Source organism: Ammospiza nelsoni, chromosome 6 (genome assembly GCF_027579445.1).
Source record: "Ammospiza nelsoni isolate bAmmNel1 chromosome 6, bAmmNel1.pri, whole genome shotgun sequence".
NCBI lineage: Eukaryota > Metazoa > Chordata > Aves > Passeriformes > Passerellidae > Ammospiza > Ammospiza nelsoni.
Genome location: NC_080638.1, coordinates 53,805,558 through 53,826,024, shown reverse-complemented (window position 1 = coordinate 53,826,024; position 20,467 = coordinate 53,805,558). Strand labels below are relative to the sequence as shown.

General features: G+C 42.1%; 1 protein-coding gene across 7 annotated transcripts in view; it reads right to left on the bottom strand.

The window, feature by feature from the left end:
* WDR20 (WD repeat domain 20) overlaps positions 1 to 17,072 on the bottom strand; it is a 45,784-nt gene extending 28,712 nt beyond the window's left edge. For all 7 annotated transcript variants that reach the window (XM_059473634.1, XM_059473636.1, XM_059473637.1 and 4 more), the window contains exon 1: positions 16,805 to 17,072. In XM_059473634.1, the coding sequence (XP_059329617.1) occupies positions 16,805 to 17,053 (249 nt within the window). In that variant the 5' untranslated portion in view covers positions 17,054 to 17,072. The remainder of the gene's footprint in view (positions 1 to 16,804) is intronic.
* Positions 17,073 to 20,467: the final 3,395 nt, after the last annotated feature.

Below are 20,467 nucleotides of genomic sequence, written 5' to 3'. Positions count from 1 at the left end.
GTATCTTTGTTTCCAAACTTTGGCCTGGATTTCCTACTGTGTTTGCCATGGTAACCAAGCAGCCTGAGCCTCCACTTGAAATTCCATTTAACTGTTTAGCATTGCATATTGATCAAGATCCATTAACATCCTTAAGCACTCCAAAGAGTGAAGCAGCCACTCTCATACTGGAGAACCACCTTGTATCACAAACCTCAAAGCATTTTTGCTGCTGTTTCAAAGGGCAAGGTAGTAATGAAACTTCCTTGCAAAGATGTATGTAAAAAGCTACCAGATAAAGAGAATGCACACAGAGGGGAGGAAAGGAGTACACTCAGTTTATGAGGAGCTACATTAGAACAGCAGACTCTATCTGACTCTATCTTCTCCCCCCTGAAAGAAGAGTTTGCATTCATGTTCAAAAGGAGAGTTTGCTCCAGGAGAACATTTGAATGAGAAGGACTGTTTTCTGCATTAAAGCTTGTCCCCCTGGTGGAAACCTGCTCTGTTCCAGTGCAAGAGGGGTCAGGTAACTGGCTAACCTGAAGTTCCAGGATTAACACTAAACACTAAGAGGGCAAAGCCAAAGCACAGCTGCTTGCTTCTTTTAGTTTAGTTTAGTTTCCATTTTGAAGAAAGATCTTTCTTCAAACATTTCTCTCAAACACAGGATCATGAGAAAACATCTGTTTTAAGCACAAGAATCTTTTCCAATTCCTACAAAACCTGACAAATACCTCAGCATAGTAAAATTTTATTTAAAAGTAAGTAAACAGATAAGGAAAACCTGAGAAAACAGGCTTACTGCTCATCTTTTTCAGTGTCACTACACCATATGATTTTTTAATAAAATAAAAAAAAAAGCTGGCTGGTCACCAGTTAAAATCTCATCCTTTACTCTGTTCCTGGTTTAAGACAGGAGGAAATAGTTCTGACCTTCATGCCTGTTGTATAAATGGAGACTCAGAATATAGAAAACCACCTCCAAAAAACACACAAAATACAAAATCCCCTCTTAAAGCTTCCCCACAAAACTACTGAGATACTCTAGCATCCATTTAGTTAGCATTAAAAATCTCCTGCTCTTTCCATGCTATCTGCCAAGTGAGCTGTACATCCATTTTTTCACTGAGCATTACTGCCTCCAGCTCCTCAGCCTCTTACAGTCCTTCCCTCTCCTCATCTGAAAGCCAGTAAGGTGGCCTCACTGGGTACCACACAGAGTTGGATTTGTATCACTAAAAATAAATTGCCTTCATTCACTCTGCTCATCTGGCTCAGCCCTAAGAAGCTTCTGGGGGAAACATTCTGCCTCTTGTTAAAACCTATTCTGGACTTCCCTTAGGGTCACAGCATTTTCATCCTGCAGCTCAACTATTAGTAATTGCTTACAGCAGGGCTAGTCAAAAAGCAGGATAATTCCAAATTAATAGTAGATTTTGCATGATTGGGATTTGTGGAAGATCTGGTAATGTTTCATACATCCAGGGAAGGTTTTTATTTATTCTCTCCCTTCTTTCCTCTCTTCTTATAGTGTGACAAAAACTGCATTTAGTGACTTATTATTTTGCTCAGAAAATTAAAATCACACACCTCTTTCTCCAGTTTTACATTAGACACCATCCTCTTTTAGTAGCAGGAGTTAAAAATCACCTTCAACACAAGTAACCAGAATTTCTTGCAATATTAAAGCCATCTTCTCAAAGCCTAGTACAGTGGCACTAAAGACCTTCTTTATTTCTATTGTAAACTTCATTTGATACATCTCTGAATTGCATTTATGTCCTTCAGCCTTCAACAGCTGTATCACAAGCTGCCTCAGCTTGTAATCAACACTACACTCTGTGTATCATCTTCTCGAAGTTTTATTGCTGAAGCAAAAATTCCCTATGGATTTCTTCAATAAATTTTCTCTTCACCTATGGCTGTGGTATCAGCTTGTATCTCCTTATAAAGTAACTCTGATTATGAACAGTGATGCATCCCAAAGTCATTATGAGCACCATGTACTTGCTCTTGCTTCTCTGTATCAGTGTCACCAATTCTATTATTTCCAAAATCACTCCAAGAAGACCTCAGCTTGAAGGTCTCTTCCCAATGGTTGTCTCAGATATAAAGACCTTAGCTTTTAATTCTCTCAACATTTTGTAACAGAATTTCCAAATTCTAAAATTCCCTCAATTTTAATACATGGAACTGAATTTCCACTTCATTCAAAGACATGAACTTAGTAAGTTACAACTCTCCTTTTATACCAAAGTGTTACACTACAAAGGCCGAGTGCCTGAACTTCAAATAAAGCTGGCTATATATAAGCCTTATACATTAATGTTTCCCACCACAGGGAGACAACATTTTACTTTCAGCAAAACAAAAAAGAATCCCTAACACAGAAGTCTACACGGTAAGAATTTCAAAAGCTAAAACTGAAAGGGGATTTGTTGTTGTTGTTGTTGTTGTTGTTGTGGTGGGGTATGTGTTGAATTATACTCCTGCATGTTTTTCTCTATCTGAATACAATCCAGGATAAGCCTTGCAAAAATACCTGCCAGTCACTCAGCAAAGGCAGTCAGAAGGTTTTTAGCAGAAATTTTCACTGTTAGGAATAGAGTGAATTAAAATGCAAGTGATTTCAGAATAGCACAGAGCATTCCAAATATTCACAGGCACTAAATAAAGTTTGTGCTGGAATACTACTTATGGACTGTCACAAGCTTTGTGAAGAACACATCACCTTCTGCAAAGGCTGGAAGGCACTGAAACACATTTTAGTCTCCTCACTTTTGAGGAACTGAGAAAGTGAAGTGTACTGTAACAATTATTTCTTTCCTTAACTACACTTCATAATTAAGTTCTGCAACTCTCCCTTAATATTTATGCTTAGTTAACTATAATTCTAGTCCTCTTAGTACCTTAAAAGAGATTCATAGCTCTAAAGTAAAAAAGTAATAGTTACCTTTCTGATCTCCTTCTTGCTCCTTATTCTCCAGTGGATCCCTTTACTTCCTCCTACAGTCTAGTCACACTGTTGCCTACACTTATAATCAGTCTTTCTCACCTTTTTTAACACTGAGTGAGGCATAATTCAGATGAGTTTAACAGCGATAAGAATACATGTACTATATGTACAAAACAAATTAAAATATGGGAAATAGGTATGTAAATATCAGATGGATTCCAAGTAAAACCACACATTCTGGCACAATCCAGCAGCTGTTCTCATTTGGTTCACACACTCAGTTGCAGTATTTATTAAACACTTAGTAAGTTACTTTCACTGGGAAATTGTTTAAATTGGCTGAGCTCTGCAAGCAAAACTGGTTAAAAAATCATACCTGTTAAAGGCAACATTTATTTAAATTAGAACTGGCAGACTGCTTTTAGATGGCTCCCAAAACATGGAACAAACTGGAAACATTGCATGACTTAATGGCATCATCATCTCTGAGCTGATCACCTCCTCCCCATGCACACACACAAAAGTTACCTGACCTGTTGGACCAGTGCTCCAGTCAGTCACTCATTCAGAGCCAGTACTTTCACTTTATCTCTGAATCCTACTTTTTTCTTTTCTAAAACAATGGTATGGTTTTGTTACAATCCTAGAAAAATGCACTTGTGTAACACAACAGCAAACATTGAGGCTGACTGACAAAAGCAAAAACTGCTTTTGTTTTTTCTTCCACGAGATCAGACATCTGAAGTGTATTTAAAATGCTTAACACAAAACTAAGAGTCCTGTTAAAAAACAAGACTGCTGTAGCTTCATCACTTAAGTTGTTAAAGTTTCATCTCCTCTAACTCTAAAACGATCAAAATATAGTAACACTTAAAAGTTGGCTTTATCAGTGTCTTCTACAGCAAAAAACCCAAAACACCTGCAGTCTCTTGACAAAATCCTAATGTTTTCCAATTTTAAGAGTGAAGATTAAAGTAGAATATTCCTCTCTTTAAAGGTATTCAGAAGCATTGAAACCAAAAAAACAAATACAGAGACTTTAAACACAAAAATAACAAATTTTTAAAACCCCATATCTGGCTGATTCAGGGAATGAGCATTACAACTTATCTAAATTTATTTACTTTAAATTTGTAAGCTATTATATGATCACCATTATTATTAAATTAGACCAGGTTTAGTTTTGTGTAGACTGTCAAGAGGCAGAAGTGAAATAAGAATTCATACTGCATAGCAATATATTCTGTATAACTCCATTCATTATACCAGTAACATACAGGCAAATAGCTGCAGGTTGAGTTTCCACCAGTCTACCACACTGCTATCTATCTCAGAAAGTTTCTTCCATTTTTTTCCAGCTCATAAGAGGAAAATTTATTTCTTTATGAAGGAAAAAAAAATTAAAAAGCAAGAGCAGCAAAAGCTGAGGATTATCCGTTGCTATAATAAAACAATGTTTTAGTCCAACAGTGTAAATTCAGTGCTTGGAAGAAAAAATTATCTGGTAAGGAAAACAGTCTGAATAATTGTACCCTGCATTGCCCTGTTGCTATAGAAACTTATTTCACTGTAGCAGTTAATTGCTAATCAATTTATAATTTTTCATTACAAAGCTCAATAGAAGTCAAATGGGACACTGTCACATCTGTCCAGCAAGTCTGAATCATGTCTCTTCTGGCTACTGTTGGATTTTGCAAGTCCTACAGAAATGCTGGACATTTTTGATACAGAGTTTTTATCCATAATTCCATCATGTTGCAGCATGTTAAGAAAATATTCCTAGAACAAAGCCCTAATTACTTTAGTACTAAAAATAAGATGGAGCTGGCTCTTATCCTAAGAGCACCAGAACAGTCCCACAGAAGTTATGTGAATAAAATACTGCACAAATGTTTAAACTGTGCTCCAAAACCAGGATGAGGCCCAGTGGATTATGCTTTTTGTGGTCATATACAGTAACAGACAGATGAAATAACATATTTGCTCTAACTATTGTCCTGCAGCTGTTAATTTGCAATGCATCTTCCTTCTGGGGCTGAAGACATTTCATTACAATCCAGCCCAGTAAGATGAAAAGTGTTGCAAAACAAACACAGCTACTAGCAAAGAAGTATCAAATCCAAATCCCTAAAACAAATATAGTGAACTCTGATTTCCCACAACCCCATGTGTACAAGTTCTAGGATATCACCCAGTCTGAAAAGCAGAATCCTCCTTCATAAATTTTAGAACAAAAGGCAATATGTTTCAAATTCAGGCAGTGCTTTCTCAATAAAAATATTTCTTTTAAAGTAAGCAAAGTATTAAGATATTTTAAGTAATAATAAGTGTTGGCAGTTTCGCTGGTATAGATATTATGTGAAAAAACCCACAACCTTTTGCCTGCCATTAATAATCTTCTTTAAAAATTGCCATCAAAGGGCTAAAAGTATTCCACATACCAAATGGTCACACATAACAGTGTCTCTTTTCCTCAGGGTGATTTCTGTCTCAAGTGTGGGAGGGAGTGATCAGACTGTCTATTGTCACCGTGCTGCCCACCGAGTGCCCACACAGACGCCGTTCTGCTGAAGGTCCTCCCAGGAGACTCTGAGGACACCCAGCACAGCCCAGCTACTGAATCATCCCACCCACTGATATGGGCAGACTGATAGCAGGCACACCAGGGATCTCTGCTGTCAAAAATAATCACACCTTGAACCACCACTGATGTTCACACACTGTCCGAATCTAAACTCTCCTTTGTATCAATCTGCACTGCAAGTGCCACAGCTGCAAGATACCTACTAACCAGGGGAGACAGAAATAAAGAAAAGGTTCCCACATGAGTGAAGAGAAAGCACAGCAAAAGCTGCTCCTAGGCTCCTAAGACTGGGCTTCTCCAGGCCCTGATCCTACCAGCATTCCCCTCTGACTCCCTCTTATGTACACACAATGCTTCCATCAGTCTAGGACTGACAAACAAAATACACACATTAACCAGATCAACGCCAGCCCAACAAGTTTTTGCAGAAGGTGTGAGGTGAGTTGACCCTGGCTGGATGCTAACACCCACCAAAATGTCCTATCAGTCCCCTCCCCAACTGGACAGAGGAGAAAACAATATAGTGAAAAGTTCATGAGCTAAGGACTGGAAAAGATCACTCAACTATTATTGTCATGGGCAAAACAGACTTGACCTGGGGAAATTAACTGCATTTATTACTAAGAAAATCAGAGCAGGATAATGAGAAGTAAAACAAACCTTAAAACTACCTTCTCCCCACTCCTCCCCTCCTCCTAGCTCCACCTCCTCCCCAGGAGCACAGGGAATGGGGGCTGCAGCCAGTTCATCACAGGGTGTGTCCCTCGCACAGGACAGAGTTCTCCATGAACCTTTCCTGTCTGAGTCCCTCAGGCACAGCCTGCTCCAGCAGAGTCCCAAGTCCTACCTGCTCCACATGGGCTCCTCCCTCCATGGGTCCACAGTCCCTGCCAGGAACCTGCTGCAGCCTGGGCCTCCTGCAGCTTCACAGCCCCCTCTCAGGGACCCACCTGCTCTGATGTGGGTCTGCTAGGGCTTCAGGGGATCCCTGCATCCCTGAGGGCCTCCACGGGCTGCAGGAGCACAGCCTGTCCCACCATGGTTCTCACAGGGGAATCTCAGCTCTGACACCTGGAGCACCTCCTGCCCCTCCCTCTGCAGTGACCTTGGTGTCTGCAGAGCGGATCCTCTCACATGTTCTCGCCCTGCTCCTCTCTGGCTGCAGATACATCTGCACAATAACTTTTCTCTCCTTAAATATATTATCACAGAGGTGTTACTACCATTCCTGATGGGCTCAGCCCTGGCCAGCAGCAGGTCCATCCTGGGCTTCTCACAGCAGCTTCCAACAGAAGCCCCCCAGAGCCTGGCCAAGCCAGGACAAGGTGTTCCCTGTTGTTCACAGGGAACAGAGACCTCAGAGTGCAGCACACAGAGCACTGAGCATCTGCCACTAGACTGCTGCAGGAGCTCACTGGTAACCAGTACTCTGTCACTAAAAATGAGAGGTGTGGATCACCTTGAGCATCACTAAAGGCATCTTAACCTGGGCATTTGTTTGAGTTCTTTAGAACAGTTGTTTGCCCCATCTTTCTGATTTAGAAGTGCTAACATGTGCCCACGCTTAACTATCCCAGTTCCATCTAGAGAATTTACAGAGGCAGCATTTTGGCTAAAACACAGAATTACACTTGAACAGTCACTTCACTGGCACAGAAGCTGTTCTGCCAACGCTCTTAGGTCAGAAACATCACCTGGAACAGCATCTCAAAACTCTGAAGGTGTCAGCAAACAGCTCATGACACAGACAGAAGTTATTCTGTACAAGGGACCACAGTTCAGTGCTGAAGGCAGGAGAGGCCACCCCTGTGTTAAACTGATGTGAATGGAACTGGACAGCTGCCTTCAGAGGGGAGGGAGCACCAGTTCACACTGAAGTAACAGCAAGGCATTTCCTGAAGTCACCTGCTGAGATATACAGCTCATGCTATTAGATAGCAATAACTCTCTAGTCAATACAAGCATCTCACTTTTACAAGCTGCATCCTGTATTTCTGAAATTCTTCTTTGGGAAAAAACCTCCTGGATCAATACATCCCACTGATCAGGTACATTTAAAAAAAATATTATTTAGTTATTTATGGACAGTAAATAATAATACAAACTGACTCAAAATGACAATGCAAAATGGGCTGCAAAACAGGTAAGAAATACAGCATTTGGCAGTAGATGATATCAAATTTCAAAAGTGGTATTGCCTAATCATGCAGCTATTCCTGCCCTCATAAATTGCTATTTTAAAGACAGACCCTCTTGACACCTTAAGTGCAAACAGGTAGGTAGCTATTGAAGGTCTCTGGCCCACTCTTACTAAAAAGGTTGAAGAAAAGCAACCTTTAGAAACACTTTCATTTAAAAATGAAGTCTGAAAATGAAATCAAACTGTTTGCTATTCTGTAGGAAAGGCAAAAATGTGAAGAAAAATGCACACTAAGCCTTCACCTATGGCTTCACGATACAGTATTAAGCTGATGGTAAGAAATAGTATTTTCCATTCAAACCACCAAAATATGCAAATCCAAACATCTAGACTATAATTTAAATCTTAATAATGTGATGTAAAAAACAAACAATTGCAAAATTATTTTTCTATATTACTGACAGTTACCAATAGAAAACCAGAAAAATCAAGACAACAAAAGTAAGTCTTTACAATTGGTGCCAAAATTTCATTTCAATGATAACTTCAAGCATGAATCACATGCTCTGATACCCACCTCAAATATCAAGAAAACCTGCACATAACCTTTCTAGAAGTCTTAAAAGAACCATACCAAAAAACCTTTAGAAATAAGCTGCCACAGTTAAAATAGGATGAGACTACAACTTTTAGAATTCTGTATTTGTTACGGTTACATTTGTAAGTCAGGAAAAGGAGCCATTTATGTTACTCAGATTCACAGTTGTCCCTGTCACTGCAGCCCTGGGCAGGCCAAAGTGTCCTTAAGGCATTGTTCAAATTATTTCTTTGACCACACTTGTGGGTTTCAACACACAGTTCAATGTATCTTGGTATCCATTCTCTCTCCTGTTGTCACTGCTCCCCCTTTCTTTAGCTGAAAGGGAGAATTAAAACCATAAACTTGAATCCTCTCCAACTTTCACATCATATCATTTCCCTGAAAAAAATATATCTAAAACTTCTGCTAAATATTTTTTTAATTACTAGGAAACTGGGGATAATGACATTTGTTCACAGCATGCAATGTTTTCTCCCTATACCAGCATGCTCCTAAGCTGTATTTCTTGCTCAGACTACTACTTTGTCTGACACAGCACAATCTCTAGTAGTACAAAAATTACACAGTATTAAACCAACAACTTCTTAATTCAGTCACCTTCCAATCCCACATGGAGTTAAAAAGTAGTAATAAGAAATTATAAATATTTTTTTACCATTACAGCCACACATAAACATTACTATTAACTTATAAAATAAAGAACAAATATATCTGGTAAACCAAAACTGAAATCAATTTGCAGAAAGCATCTATCAGAGATCTATCAATCCATTATGAACAGCTGGACTGATTAGTGCACAAGAAATCCCAATGCAAGTCCAACACTGCCCCTGGAAAGGTTTCAATTGCAGCAGCTGCTGGTCCTGCCCACAAGGGCCAGGGGCTGCAGCCAGGGCACCCCCAGCTGCTCACAGGAGCCAAACAGGCAAAGCAGCTGCTCCCAGGTAGAAGGGCAAGAATGGGTGGGAGGTGGGTGCTAAAAAATGAGCTGTCTATTCACTTGGGCCTGCAAGTGGAGTGAGTAAGGAAGAAAAAATACTCTGCTTCCCAGAAGGACACAACCAAATATTAATACTTAAAGTATAGCACATTTAATGTTACTGTTTCTTTTCCTTATGCCTTCTAAGAGGAAAGATAATTGAAATGTTAGGCATTATTTTGCATTAAATGGCACTACTTTCAAATAATAATTTGTCCAAGTGTGTCAACTCATAGTCATGACAACTGGATAGCAAGTGGCCTTTTGGTACACATCCTTCACAAGAAAGTAATTCAGATGGGTCCCTTTAGCCAGAAAGCTGCAATAATACTTCAAACTAGGGCATTAAATTTGATTCTAGAATGTCAAACAAGACAATTATGGCTGGCAATCCTCTCAGAGGTGGGCCTAGGCAGCCTTTAATTAGAGTTTGAGGCACCTTCAATGTACATTTGAACTATTAACAGTTAACTATTTAAGTGTTTTGCAGACTCACAGATGTATAATGCAAACTCCTTGTAATTTAAGCACATAGCACAACACTTTTATAAATATTCTGACAAAGCTGCCCCATAAAACTTTCCACAGGCACAGAAGCATTTGTTACAAATGACCCCTCTTTGCATCTGTGAAGCATTATGACTAAAATTTTGTCAATTTGCAAAGAATAAGTGCCACAATCATTGGCTTTATGCTAAATTAATTTCCCCAACTGAATTCAACTAAGTGCAGTATTACCACAAATGCACTTCAATACAAAACAAAAACCTCCAAAATTGTAACTGCTGTGGCAAAAAAACCTCAACCAAAGACACACAGAGAAACTCAGTGCCTATAAAATACTGCATGCCAAGGTGGGGCTGTGGGCAGCCCAGCCCAGCACTCACTGTCAGCAGTCACAGCCAAATGAACCCTTCCCTCAGAGAGCAATCCTTCAGCCAGCACAGGGCAAGAGCCCACTCAAGCCAAACACTGATATGGGCTCGAAGCACAGACTAGGACAAGAAAAAGCACTACAGACTAATATCACTTCCTACATAAAAATCATCTTGCAAGCTCTGTCAACCATAGATATTTCATCTTCCTCCAGAGCAAGAAACATTTAACAGTGTAACTGTCATTTTAAAGCAGATTTTTAGGCTTTTTATCTCACTCTAGCCAGTCCTAGTTGCTCTGTAGAAGCCTCATAACAAAATTAAACAATGAAAGCTACCTACACATCTGTAATCTGCATTAACTCTTCACCATTTCCTTCAGCAGTGTTGTTGGAAAAAAAGGCATTACTAAAAATTGTACCCTTCAGGAAAGATTACAGGAGTGCTTTGTAACATGTCTGTCAGTCCCTAGCACAGCTAGAATTAGGAACAGTACCTATCTACATCACAGAACTCAAAGGGGTAAATAGATCCACCCATTAAACACCTGAAATAAATTTCCAAGAGCTCTCAAATACCTTCACAACCACAGATCAAGGGGTAAAGAATTGCTGATCTAGCCACAATACCTCCACGAGACTGCCCAGTCCCAATATAACAGCTATTATCCAACACAAAGACAAGAAAGAAACTCAGCAGGAAATAAAGGGATTTCTTGAAAAAAGAAATCTACAACATCCTTTTAAGAGGGGCAGAACAGAGTCACATCCAACACACCTGAGAAATGTGAAACATCAGCAGCAAATCCAACAGATGGATTTTAAGTTCTATGAGAGATTTTTATTAATAGATGAGAGTACAAATCAAATTTGTGAGTAACATCAAGACTGGAAGGATTTGTTGCATTATGCAGCACAGAACTGGAAATAAAACCACTCTAATAATCTTAATAGAACAAAATCCAATGAAAATGCTACATGGCATTTATAAACATCCACAAAAACCAAGGCATGGATAAAAATGGAGAAAAGCAGCAATATGATAAGAAACAATCCAAGTGAGTCATCACTATAAGGAGGATTCAAAAATGTCAACACTATTCAATATGTTAGCAAGAAGACAGACACAGCCAGCAACAATTCTCCCTTGCTCTGTACTGAAGTCACAGTGCAAGCACTGGGTCTAGGTCTAGTTTAAGTACCACTAATAAAAGACAACAGAAGCCAATACAGGAGAACAATTAAACATTTGGAACTCTGAGAAGAATGGTTTAAAGAGCAGGATTTATTTACCTTAGCAAAACTGAGTGGACAAATTAACAAGTTTTTAAATCTGCAAAAGCAAAGGCAATAGTCAACTGTCCTCAATGTCCACACTAAATAACTGCATTCAGCCTGGTTTCCTTTCTCTTTTTTCCCTGAAGGAGAAGTTCAGTCAGATACTGGAGGAAGAAGGAAGAGAACACCAAAAATCGTTATTGAAGGAAACTGTGGAATTCTCATTACTGCAAGTGCAAGAACCAGTCACTAAGATGTGGATATACTTCCCTCTGCTACACACCCAGTGTATCTTGCAATATCCTTACAAACCTCAGCACTTTTATAGCTCATAGATGCTTTTATAATCTGCATGGTTTTCAGAGGCCTGACACAGCTTAGTGATCAGTATAAGCATACAGTAATATAAATTCACATTCCCACCACATCTTGAGAAAATGTGATGGTTTTCTCTGCACATCCCAGCTTCCAACCTAGAACTGCCTGACACTGCTCTTCTCAGAGCAATATATTAAGCACAGTGACAAATGTCACCCATTACCATTCTGTCACTGCAACAAGTACCCAGGTGAACAGTCTGTAGAATGAAAGTCACCAGCAAGGATAACACTCCTCAACTGCACAACAAATCAAGCCAGACACAAAAAAAAGTAATTTTGAGAACTGCAAAGGAAGGAATCCTATACATCAGTCTTTTTACTGATAAGCAGGCACTACCAGTATGCCAACTGTCAATAAAAGAAGCTGAGATATGAGATGATTTTCATCCTAGTACAAATATAATTTCCAAGACACTTGCTCAAGTAAAGCTTAAAAAGACAGTCAACAAATTCTGCCCTGCATGGCTCCAGCAACCTGTGCTCATCACCTGTGTATGCTTCTAATCCAACACTGCTGCAATACACTGTAATATTCCAAAGTTATTAACAGACTGCTGCTTTAGGCAGCTGCAAGAAAAAAGTCAAACTAAAGACAAAACCTCTTCTTGCAAAGAGGTGATTTCAAAAAATGAAACAACCAATGTTAAGAAAGTCTGCCACACACTAGCAAAGAGTATATAGCCAGAATTTAACTACAATGCAAAAGGTTTTCCTGTAATAAGCATTCAAATTTCATAACCTCTCAATATATTACGTAAAAATTAAGCCTGTGCACCGTGCAACACTATTGCTAATGTGTGCCTGCACTGCAATGACAGCTGCAGATGAACCTGCCCAGAAACTTTTACAACATATAGAGAGTAACACATCACCACACACAACTTCTACAAGGAAAATGCAGAAGCTTTCTCTTAGGAAGGGAAAAGGACTTGATAGTTAATGTCAGCAGCAGGCTGGAAAGCTTTGCCTTGTCAGTCACTCCTAAGGCAAGGAAGATGATATAGCACTCTCTTTTTCCAGCCTAATGAATCAACTAATAAATCATTTTGCAAACCTAGCCACAAAACATATTTAAGTGCTTCAAGACTGTCTTATAAACAAAAATCAAGTAACAGCCCTCACTCCTGGTTAGGGGCTGTAGGAAAAAGCAACCTACCAAGAGCATCAGAGCATCATAATTTGAATAATTTTTGAATTGTTACATTACAGTCTCACTCCATGAAGAGGGAAATGCCTAAAATAACAGGAAAAGCTTCTGTTAACACCTCTAAGTCTCTTAATGAAGTCAACAATCCCTCAGGAACAGATCATTCCAGAAGTGACTTAAGGCAGAAGCAGAGGCTTTACTCAGGAGAGACCTCCAAGGCAGTGGATCCCAGCAAACAGTCCAGCCACTGAAGGGGGCTGAGCCCCTCCAGCCTTTCCTTGCTGTCACTGTACTCACCAACCCCAAGATGACACCGTTCAAGTCCCCAAATCAAGAGGAAATCTGCCCAGAACAACTGCAAGTACTTTTTGCTGCTGGTTTAGCAAGCTGAACTGGCTGAACCAGAGGCTGAGCACTGCCAGAGACAAGGGGATGGAGCACGCTGCCAGCAGGACCCCACACTGCCACTGTCACTTACAGCTCCCACAGCTCAGGGGAGCTCATGGGGATTTACCCCTTCTGGTTAATGAGAGATCACTGCACACATCTCACCTGAAAGCCAAAGTAAAGGAGGACTGAAAGGGAAAGTCCAGTGACACTCGGTGCAGTTAAGAACAATTACTTATCTAAGTAAACCAACCACATCTCCTTCTGTCACAGTTTAACTTGTTACTAAACTACAGCTCCGTGTTTTTTTTTTTTTTTAGTGGATCCAAATCAGAACACAGGAGTTTTCTGGAAGTCTGCATTGCTTTATAAACACAAAGACAGCTGCAACGCTTCATTATTTTTAAAAAATCAGGGATTTTTTTAATAATGTTTTTAAATTTTTAATAAAATAGTAAAAACTCAGCTTCCTTCTTAAAGAGGTATAGAATGAAGCTGGAAAAAACCTTTTTGCTTTGAAAAGTCTCTAGAGACAGCTTCAAATGCTGTCCAAAACTTTTGTCTCTCTACCAAACCCTGAGGATTGTCCATTTGTGCTCCAATCTCCACACCACTGTCCTGGATGCCAGATCTAACTTCTCCACCAGGTGCCTTGGAAGGATCAAGGTTACCTGGAAACATTTTTCTTTATGTAAGTTAAATCTCCTAAGACAACACACACATCAGCAGTTCATGTAAAAAGGTGACTTACAAACCAGATATAGCAGACACAAAGCATTTAGGATTTAAAGGAAACTAAAGGAAGAAAGATTAGCATTATTGATGTCAAGAAATATCTTCCAAGTGGTATCTTTGCCTCAATATTAGGTTATTTATTCTTAAGTGGCATTCATGGCTTAAGTGTTGCTCTTCCTTAATGTGTACTGATCTGCAAAGGATTACTGATGCAAGAATTATCTCAGTACCTAACAGACATGGTCACTTAAAATACAGTCCTGGTGGTTCTTTCACTCATTTTAGGAAAAATATAGCATTTTCCCATCAAGAAAAGAAGTTTTAAAAAAAAGTGAAAAAAAAGAAAAAATAAAAAGACAAAATCACAGTGCCCTGATATATTTACACAGCACATCTTCATTAAATTCAACTCAATACTCCAATATGACTTAGCCAGAATGAAAATCATAATCTTCAAGTAATCAGGGAAAATTTTTAAGGGATATATAAATAATTATGAACTAACAGCTAAAACTGAAGTTATCAGCACCTGTATTATGCCAAGGAGCACAAATAGGTTGGTCTTAGATCAAATCCCTCTCCCCATCCTGCTCCGAAGAACAGGAAGGGACACAGAATGTGACAGTCTGCCCGGTTTAAGGCAGAATTCCATCCTGTCCATTTAGGGAACAACAGCTCTCTCCCCTTTATGACAGCTACAAGACAGAACTTTTGATTCTGAAAAGTTCACATGATCAGTTGACAGGCTGGCAGCCTGTTCCTGTTTCACTTTTGTACACAGACAAAACAGTTACTTCCAACTGAAGTTCCAAAGTAAATTATAAAACAGCAAGTACTGCAGATTTAAGCCAGACCATCTTCCCATTTAATTTAAAGTTTTCCTTAGACTGAGTCAATCTATTGCAGCTCTTTCTTTAGGTTCATTTAACTAAAGTATTATACATATAGAATATGCAGTATTATCTTACATAGTTAATACTGTAAAAGGTCATGGAGATTAATTCTGTCCTAACAATGTGTATGTTTTACTCTCTTTAGAGAAAAAAGTGTTTCACATTCACACTGTCACAGGTATAAATGCCTCCTGAGTTCACAAACTCAAATTTCTCAGCTACTGTACATCATACCAGTAGCTTTCAGCATCTAAAACAATATCCAAACACCAGCTCAAGAAGTCTTTTGTAATTTGATATAATTATTCCACTCCTTAATGTCAACGAAGTTCCAGCCTTTAGATTTTTATTTCTCAGAAGTGTGGCAAGAGATGACTAAGAGAACTTGCAAGAATCACATGTGCCATTACTAAACTACATAAAGGCCTGCTCTGTGAGCTGAGGGAGAGAACTCTGCATGGAAAAAACAAACATAGCAAGAACCAAACACAGCAACGATTTAGGATATAGATTTTCAGAGATACTGCTCCTCAGGATACCTTGTAAAGACAGCAAGTGGTTGTGAGCAGGGAATACGGTCTGATACTAAATACTCCTTGTATGCCTAAAAAAGCCATTGTCCAAGCACTATTTGAAACATAGCTAAATTATTAAAATTCATTAAAGATTGAAACTAAATACACACAGACACACTTTCACATATAATTATAGAAGACATATCAGATCTGTTAGGTCACAGTCAACAAACAAGCACGTAGACTTTAAACTCCTGCTGTGCCGACATTTTACAGAAAGTAGGAGTGCTGGGGGCACTACCCAGGACACAGCAGCTCCAGGCATAATCCCCTGCTCATCCACGAGCTTCCTGCACAGCCTCCTGTGAGTCTCGAGCTCCCTGTGCCCCCACCCCATGCTGAACGGTGGGCTAAAAGCAGGAAGATTTCAAGGTACTCACATGATGGCATGCTGAGACGCGAGCATGTAAAATAACAAACGCCCACTATGTGAAACAAAACAGAAAGCTGACATTCATTATATCTGTGTTTACACCTATGAGGACTGACATGTGTTCACCTAGCACGGCAAATTCCCAATTGTTCTCTGAATCCCATAAAATCAAGGGGTTGTTCAGAAATATGGTGACCTGAGAAATCAAAAGCATGCACTGTCCTGCATCCAATAATGACAAGCAAGGAGTCTGTCTCTCAAGTACATCAATCTTTCTTCCCTGCAAAAGCAACTTTCTCTCTGTCAATTATCTGATATTTAAGACTCATCTCACTGCACCGCTCCCATTTAGAAACAATTCTAAAACCAACCCACACTTCTAAGGCATAACAAAGGCCTAAAGCTGCACGGAATGCTTCAGCCATGCAACCAAAGCCAGGAAGATCCTGGAAGCAGGGATTTGACACCACCATAATCACAACAGGCATTAGCGTGTCCAGCAAATTCTGACCTGAAGCAGCAGGTGAAGGAGGCCGAGGGAGGGAAAGCCACCCAGCCCTCATTCCGCACCAGGAGGGCCCAAGCGATCCCTGCACAGGGCCCACACACACAGACAGAGCTCCCGCCGGTGACACCGTACTTGGAGCAGCCCCGAGCACCGGCCCGGCGCCGATGCCCTCACACCGCCCTCGCCCCAGGCCCGCTGTCCCCCTCGCCAGGCGCTCCCCGGTTAACCGGGAGCTCGGCGGGAGCCGAGGAGCCGCCGGCCCCGCGGCCGGGGGAGGGGGCACGGCGAGGGAGGGGCGGCCCGGCCTCGCTCCCCCGCCCCCGGCGCGGCCCCGGGGCTCCCGCACCCCGGCGGGCGGGCGGCGCGGAGCCCCCAGAGTCCCCGCCCCATCCCGGCGGGGGAGCCCCGGTACCTTGCGGACCCCCTTGTAGATGTAGAAGTAGAGCTCCCGGCCCACATTGAAGCAGAGCCGGTCCCCGTTGCCGCTCTGGTCGTTGACGTTGACGAAGGAGACGCGGACGGGGTTGGAGCCCTGCGAGTTGAAGGGCACGCGGTTAGGCCGGCTGTACTCCGAGTGGCTCAGCAGCTTGTACAGCCCCTCCCGGGTGGTGAACTGGGTCTTAATCTCGTTCATCTCCTTCCCACCTCCCTCCGCCGCCATCTTGGAAAGGAGCGCTCATCCTGCCCCAGTGCCCGGATGTGCCGACACTGCGCAGCCGCCGGCGCGCGCGCGGCCCCTGCGCGCGGGGGCGACACGAGGAGGCGGGGCCGGCGGGGCCTGTTTACCGCGCGACTGCGCGCGCGCCGGGCCCGCGCGCCCGGGGGGCGGGGAAGGGGGCGCGGCTCGAGGCCGGGGCGGGGCCCGGGGCGGGAGGCGCGGCGTTCCTGAGGGGCCCGGCCGGGGACACCGCGGGGACGCCGCGCTCGGCATCGCGGCCCCGCAGAGCCGTCCCGGAGAGCAGCACTGCCGCCTGAGCGCTCCTGGGTGTCTGCACTGAGCGGGACTCCACTCCCTCTCTGGGCAGCCTGTCCCAGTGCACGGTCACTGCACAGTAAAGAAGTTCCTCCTCATGTTCGTGTGCAAGTTCTGTACATCAGTTTCTGCCCGTGGCACAGCGAGGAGGGTCTGGCTCCATCCTCTGACACCCCTCCTTTAGATATTTATACACATTGGTGGGGTCTCCTCCCAGTCAGCTTTTCTCAAGGCGGGACAGGCCCAGCTCCTCCGCCTTTTCTCGAAGGAGAGATGCTCCAGTCCTTTAATCATTTTTGTAGCTCTCCACTGGAGCCGGCCCAGGAGCTCCACATCTCCCTTGTGCTGCAGAGCCCAGAACCGGACCCAGCGCTGCAGGTGTGGCCTCAGCAGGGTCACCCAGCATGGTGGCTCCAGCGGCAGCTACTCTGGAGATGGGAGAGAGGGGGAGGAGGGGTCGTGAGCAGGGGCCTTGTGCACCCACAGGGCCCTGCCGCCCTGGGATGTGGGCATCAGTGCCAGCACAGCGTGGGGTGGGGTGATCCCCGCTGCTGGAAGTGCCTCAGTCAGGAGGTGTCCATGTGCAGCGCTGGTTTTGGGGCAATGGCTCCCAGGTGAGAGCCCCCACTCACCTCACAAGGAGGCACCACAGCCCTGGCCATCTCCTCTGGCTTGTTTGCCCACAGGGGAATTGCCAGTGCCTGGAGCCTGGTGAGATTCCTGCTGTGGCAGTCTGTCATTGTAGGGACAGCAAATCCAGGTGTGCAGCTGTGCTTTGACTTCATGCCAAGCTCAGGTGCCCTGATGGAGATGGTGCCTCCAGCCCTGCACCAGCCTCCAACCTGCTGCAGGCAGAGCCAGGCCTGGGAGTTGGCCTGAGGTGTGAACCTGAAAAACTGGTTATCAAATCACTCACCCCATCGTTCTGATCATCCTGCAGCCATGCAGCCAGCTGTGTTGCATGGGAAACCAGATCAATATCAGATGGAGGTGGCACAGGGCTGGGAAGGATTGCATTCACTGGGCAGGGAGGCAGGACTGTTTCTTCTGACAGCAGTTTCAGCTTTAAGAGTTTGTCTGATTACAGCTTCATGACTGACTCAAACTGATCTAAGACTGATTTCCAGCTGGAAAAAAATATTTTGGCCTCTCCTCTACAGGAATTTCCATTTCTTGCCTTGCATCAGTTCTAGTAATCATGCAACCAAAGGGTGAGTCAGATCCACCTGAAAATTAACACACACACAGAAATTACAAGTTCTCAGGAAAGCAAAGTGTTGATCAGCAGCCAGGTTGATTCAACTCACCATAGAACTGCTGGAGCCAAAATAAGGAAGGAGTTGGGAATGTGGGACTAGGGGAAGATAAGCAGCACAGAATTAGAACATCTTCAGTTAACAATAAAAAAACACACTTTCAAAACACAGTTTCCTGCTGTAGCTGTGTGGCTCTAATGTGACTGCTACCAAAGGCATTGTCCTGCTCTCTTCTTTCTGGACTATGACTGTCTGCTGCTACTCCTTCCTGTAGCAGCCACAGTGCTCTCCTGACCTCATGAGGAGCCATTTCTGAAAGGTAAATGGATGGACAATTCAACACCTTGCACATGTGAAACGAAAATGGTTAAACAAAAAACACTGACTCCTTAAGGGAATGGGCAGCAGGACCTTCCTGCTTTCCATTACATCAGCTCAGCTGAAGGAGTCCCCTCAGCCTTCCAGACTGCAGGGGGTTAAAGGGATTTAGTTTCAAGTCAATTTAGTTCAAAGAGATTTTGTTTGTAGCTGAATACTGTCTTGCTGCTGACCATCAAAATATTAGTCAAAAATAGCTGAGAGACCCAAAACAGCCAAGGATCTCCAGAACAGAGTATGTATCTGAGTGAATACTGAACAAGTACAGATGATTAGACTTCTAAAAGGCCAAGTATTGAAGACTTGCTTGAAATTCTTAAGATAAAGCCAATCAATAATGACCAATGGATCTTGTCAGCTTATCAGTCAGTCCTGCCAGATGGTATTGATGACCTCCTAAAAGCACATAAAGCAGGTAAGCAGCCCTGCATTTTTTAAATCATGTTAAGAGTGATTGTTTCATAAAGAAATTTCATTAATGGACTTGCAGAGAGAAAGAGTATTTTCTTTCACCAAAGAATCACCAAAGAAGAGCAGGAACAGCAAGGATCTCTAAAGAGTAATATTCAAAACAGATAAGGATGTAACAACAACAACAAAATTAAAAAAAAAAAAGTGTTGCTCCAAGCAGGCACACTCAGTATGTCTTATTCATTACCCACTGACAAGACAGGATAGATCACTCTGAAGAAGAAAGCAGGCAACCTTGGTAGAGGGCCTGTGTGGAATGCAAATCACACTGAAGCCACAGCAGGCCATCTGTCACTGATGGAATGAGTGTGATCCAAAGAATAAACAAAGTTAACAAGTACCTGGTTATCAGCAGTACATGATGGTGCAGAAAGTCAAAGAATTGATGTAGTGTTTAACATTTACAAGAAACATCAATAAAAGCTGCTGAGAGATTCCACGGAGAATCCAAGACAAATATTCATTTGAAAAACACAGCTGCAAGTCACAAGAACACTATTGTACAACCCCATCAACAATGCTCATCAAATACTAGGAGAAAAAGAGATTACAGAGATAAGTCTTATGGAAAAAATTCCCTGTACCACTTGAAAATTCTTCTGTTTCAAGCGAACCAAGGATGATAATTCTGAAATGATCTCATGAGGACACCCCAAATGAGTTGTTTTGTATGCACCACACAACCAATAAACTGCAGTCAGTCACAATCACTGCTGTATTGTGCCTTTACCTTTTGCAAATTATTTTGGCAAATTGGAAAACAGACATGAGCAAAATTCACTAACAGTAATAAAATAGTGTTGTCCTTTGAGATTGTTTTTTCCAGGGCATAAATTGGTCCTGAAACTTTTCAGAATGTAATATTAATAGTGCTTTTACTGGACATGAAGAACCTGCAAGAACAGTTATGAACAAAACCTTCCTGTGTTTGAGTTTGAATGCTGTCTGTTACATCCCTAAAAGTGCAGCAACTGGTATTAGCTTTTAGCAGCTTTCC